The following is a 3,520-nucleotide window of genomic DNA, read 5'->3' as shown; positions in this document are numbered from 1 at the left end:
CCTGGGAGGCGGAGGTCACAGTGAGCCAAGATTGCACCACTGTACTCTAGCCTGGGCGACAGAGAAAGACTCTGTCTCAAAAAAAAAAAAAAAAACAAACCCAAAAAACAAAAATAAAACCTAAAATAAATAAATAAAAAGAATGTGTATAGTGTGCTATCATGTGTGTTTAAAAAATACACTTTGGTTTGTGTGTAAGTATGTATGGAAGAATAAACAAACTGAAAACAGTAGTTGCTTACTGGGGGAGACAAGGTTGTTAGAGACTGGGTGGTAAGATTTCCTCTTTGCTATATATTCCTTCATACTTGCTGCACGTTGTACTGTTTGCTTTTATTACCTATTAAGAAAATATAATAAATTTTAAAAATGAAAACAAATATAATAAATATCATTTGTTTTCTTTTTACTAGGCATATTTGATGAGACCTTCTATAATATTTTTTGATGAAATAGATGGATTAGCTCCAGTTCGCTCTAGCAGACAAGATCAGATCCACAGGTAATTTTTCCTTATCTGATTATCTTGAGTTCTTTTTTACCCATTGACTTGGTAGTTAGCCTTAGCCCTTAGCTAAGTGCTGTGAGGCTTACAAAGAAATTTAAAACATAATCTGTGTCTGTGAGGACTACTTCTTTCTCTTAGTACAGGGGTCAGCACACCACAGCCTGTGAGCCAAATTCAGGCCTCTGTGTGTTTTGGTAAATGAAGTTATATTGGAATATAACCATGTTCATTCCTTAAGCATTGTATGTGGTTTCTTTTGTGCTACAAGAGTAGAGTTGAGCAACTGTGATAGAGAGACCGAATGCCTTGCAAAGTTTAAAACGTTTACTATGTGGGCTTTTAATTTTTTTTTTTTAATTTATTTTAGAGACGAGGTCTTACTCTCTTGCCTAGGCTGATTTTGAACTCCTGTCCTCAAACCATCCTCCTCAATCAGCCTCCTGAAGTGCTGAGATTACAGGCATGAGCCACTGTGTCCAGCCTATCTGACCTTTTACAGAAAAAGTTGTCTGATCCTAATTTAGCATAATTTTTGGGATTTTTTGGAGACAGTCTCACCCTGTCACCCAGGCTGGAGTGCAGTGGCGCAGTCGCGGCTCACTGCAACCTCCACCTCCTGGGTTCAAGTGATTCTTGTTCCTCAGCCTTCCAAGCAGCTGGGATTACAGGCATGTGCTGCCACGTCTGACTAATTTTTGTGTTTTTAGTAGAGGTGGGGTTTCGCCATATTGGCCAGGCTGGTCTTTAACTCTAGCCTGAAGTGATCTGCCTGCCTCTGCCTCCCAAAGTGCTGGGATTATATGCCTGAGCCACTGTGCGTGGCAGTAGCATAATGCTTTGAAATTTCTCCATGTAGGCTGGGCGTGGTGGCTCACACCTGTAATCCCAGCACTTTGGGAGGCCGAAGTGGGCGGATCACGAGGTCAGGAGATCAAGACCATCCTGGCTAACACAGTGAAAGTCCGTCTGTACTAAAAATACAAAAAATTAGCCGGGCATGGTGGCAGGCGCCTGTAGCCCCAGCTACTCGGGAGGTTGAGGCAGGAGAATGGTGTGAACCTGGGAGGCGGAGCTTGCAGTGAGCCGAGATTGCGCCACTGCACTCTAGCCTGGGTGACAGAGCGAGACTCTGTGTCAAAAAAAAAAAGAAAAAAAATACATTTCTCTGTGTCATGTATGCTTTTTTTTTTTTTTTTTTTGAGATGGAGTCTCGCTCTGTCACCCAGGCTGGAGTGCAGTGGCACAATCTCGGCTGACTGGAACTTCTGCCTCCTGGGTTCAAGTGATTCTTATGCCTCAGCCTCCTGAGTAGCTGGGATTACAGGTGCCCACCACCAGGGTTGGCAGATTTTTGTGTTTTTAGTAGAGACGGGGTTTCACCATATTGACCAGGCTGGTCTTGAACTCCTGACCTCAAGTGATCTGCCTGCCTCGACCTCCCAAAGTGCTGGGATTACAGGCATGAGCCACTAGGCCGGGCCGGCAATTAAATTTCAACATGAGTTTTGGAGGGGACAAACTCAAACCATAGCAATACTAATTCAAAAGATTAATGATACTCTTTGCAGAAAAATATTTGCATTTCCTTTTACAGACAGATTCACCTTTAAAATAAATAAATAAACCTGGGCAACATGGTGAAACCCTGTCTCTATAAAAATACAAAAATTAGCCAGATGTGTTGGCATGGACCTGTAGTCCTAGCTACTTAGGAGGCTGAGGCGGGAGAATTGATTGATCTAGCGGGTGGAGGCTGAGGTAAACTGTGATTACATCACTGCACTCCAGCCTGGGTGAGAGAGTGAAACCCTGTCTCAAAAATAAAAAATAAATAAAAAATAAATAATAAATAAATAAATAGCTTCTAGAACTCACTAAGCAAAAGACTAGTGGTCTTGTGAAGTGATGGGCAACATAGGAAAAGCAATATAAATGACTTTTATGGATGTATAACATATTCATCTTGTAAATAATAATTGAAAATAAAATGAGATAGCATTCTTTATCCTAAAAAATTAGCAAAGGTCAGTAAGTTTGATAATACATTGTTGGTGAGCACCCTTAAATATTGCTGGTTAGAGGGTAAAATGGTACTTCAGTGGATGGCAATTTGCAAATATCTAACTAGATTAGAAATGACACATGCCTTCTGAGCCAGTAGTTCTACTTTTAGGATTTATTACATTAATATGTTTATACTCATATGAAATGGTAAATACAGTTATTTCTTTACTATTATTTATTACAATATTATTGCTAATAGGAAAATATTGAAAACAGCCTAAGTATCCATATGAAGGGGACAGGTTTAACTATGGCATATCCATACAGTGGGACATCATGTAGCTGTTGAAAAAGAATGAGGCAGGCTGGGCGCAGTATCTGAGGCCTGTAATCCCAGCACATTGGCAGGCCGAGGTGGAAGGGTCACTTGAGCCCAAGAGTTTGAGACCATCCTGGGCAACATAGCGAAAACCCATCTCTCCATATATTTAAAAAGTAGCTGGGCGTGTTGGTCCCTGCCTGTAGTCCTAGGTACTCTGGAGGCTGAAGCAAGAGGATTGCTTGCATTTGAGGTTGTGAGCTGTGATCATGCCACTGCACTCAAGCCTGGGTGACAGAGTAAGACCCTGTCTGAAGGAAAGAAAGAAAAAAAAAAAAGAATGAGACAGGTCTTTATATACTTATATGGAAATTACTTAACATACATTGTTATATAAAAAGAATATGTAGGCTGAGTGCGGTGGCTCACGCCTGTAATCTCAGCACTTTGGGAGGCTGAAGTGGGTGGATTACCTGAGGTCAGGAGTTTGAGACCAGCCTGGCCAACATGATGAAACCCTATCTCTACTAAAAATACAAAAATTAGCCAGTTATGCTGGCGCATGCCTGTAATCCCAGCTACTCGGGAGGCTGAGGCAGGAGAATCACTTGAACCTGGGAGGCGGAGGTCACAGTGAGCCAAGATTGCACCACTGTACTCTAGCCTGGGCGACAGAGAAAGACTCTGTC

General features: G+C 41.8%; 1 protein-coding gene across 3 annotated transcripts in view; it reads left to right on the top strand.

Annotated features, from left to right (window-relative positions):
• Window positions 1–3,520, top strand: part of ATAD2B (ATPase family, AAA domain containing 2B) — a 190,380-nt gene that overhangs the window by 74,906 nt on the left and 111,954 nt on the right. For all 3 annotated transcript variants that reach the window (XM_011950768.1, XM_011950759.1, XM_011950751.1), the window contains one exon: window positions 414–502. In XM_011950768.1, the coding sequence (XP_011806158.1) occupies window positions 414–502 (89 nt within the window). The remainder of the gene's footprint in view (window positions 1–413; window positions 503–3,520) is intronic.

Source organism: Colobus angolensis, unplaced genomic scaffold (genome assembly GCF_000951035.1).
Source record: "Colobus angolensis palliatus isolate OR3802 unplaced genomic scaffold, Cang.pa_1.0 Scaffold109, whole genome shotgun sequence".
In the NCBI taxonomy this organism is placed as follows: Eukaryota; Metazoa; Chordata; class Mammalia; order Primates; family Cercopithecidae; genus Colobus; species Colobus angolensis.
The sequence above is the reverse complement of the archived record's forward strand: the minus strand, read 5'-3'. Positions and strand labels throughout refer to the sequence as shown.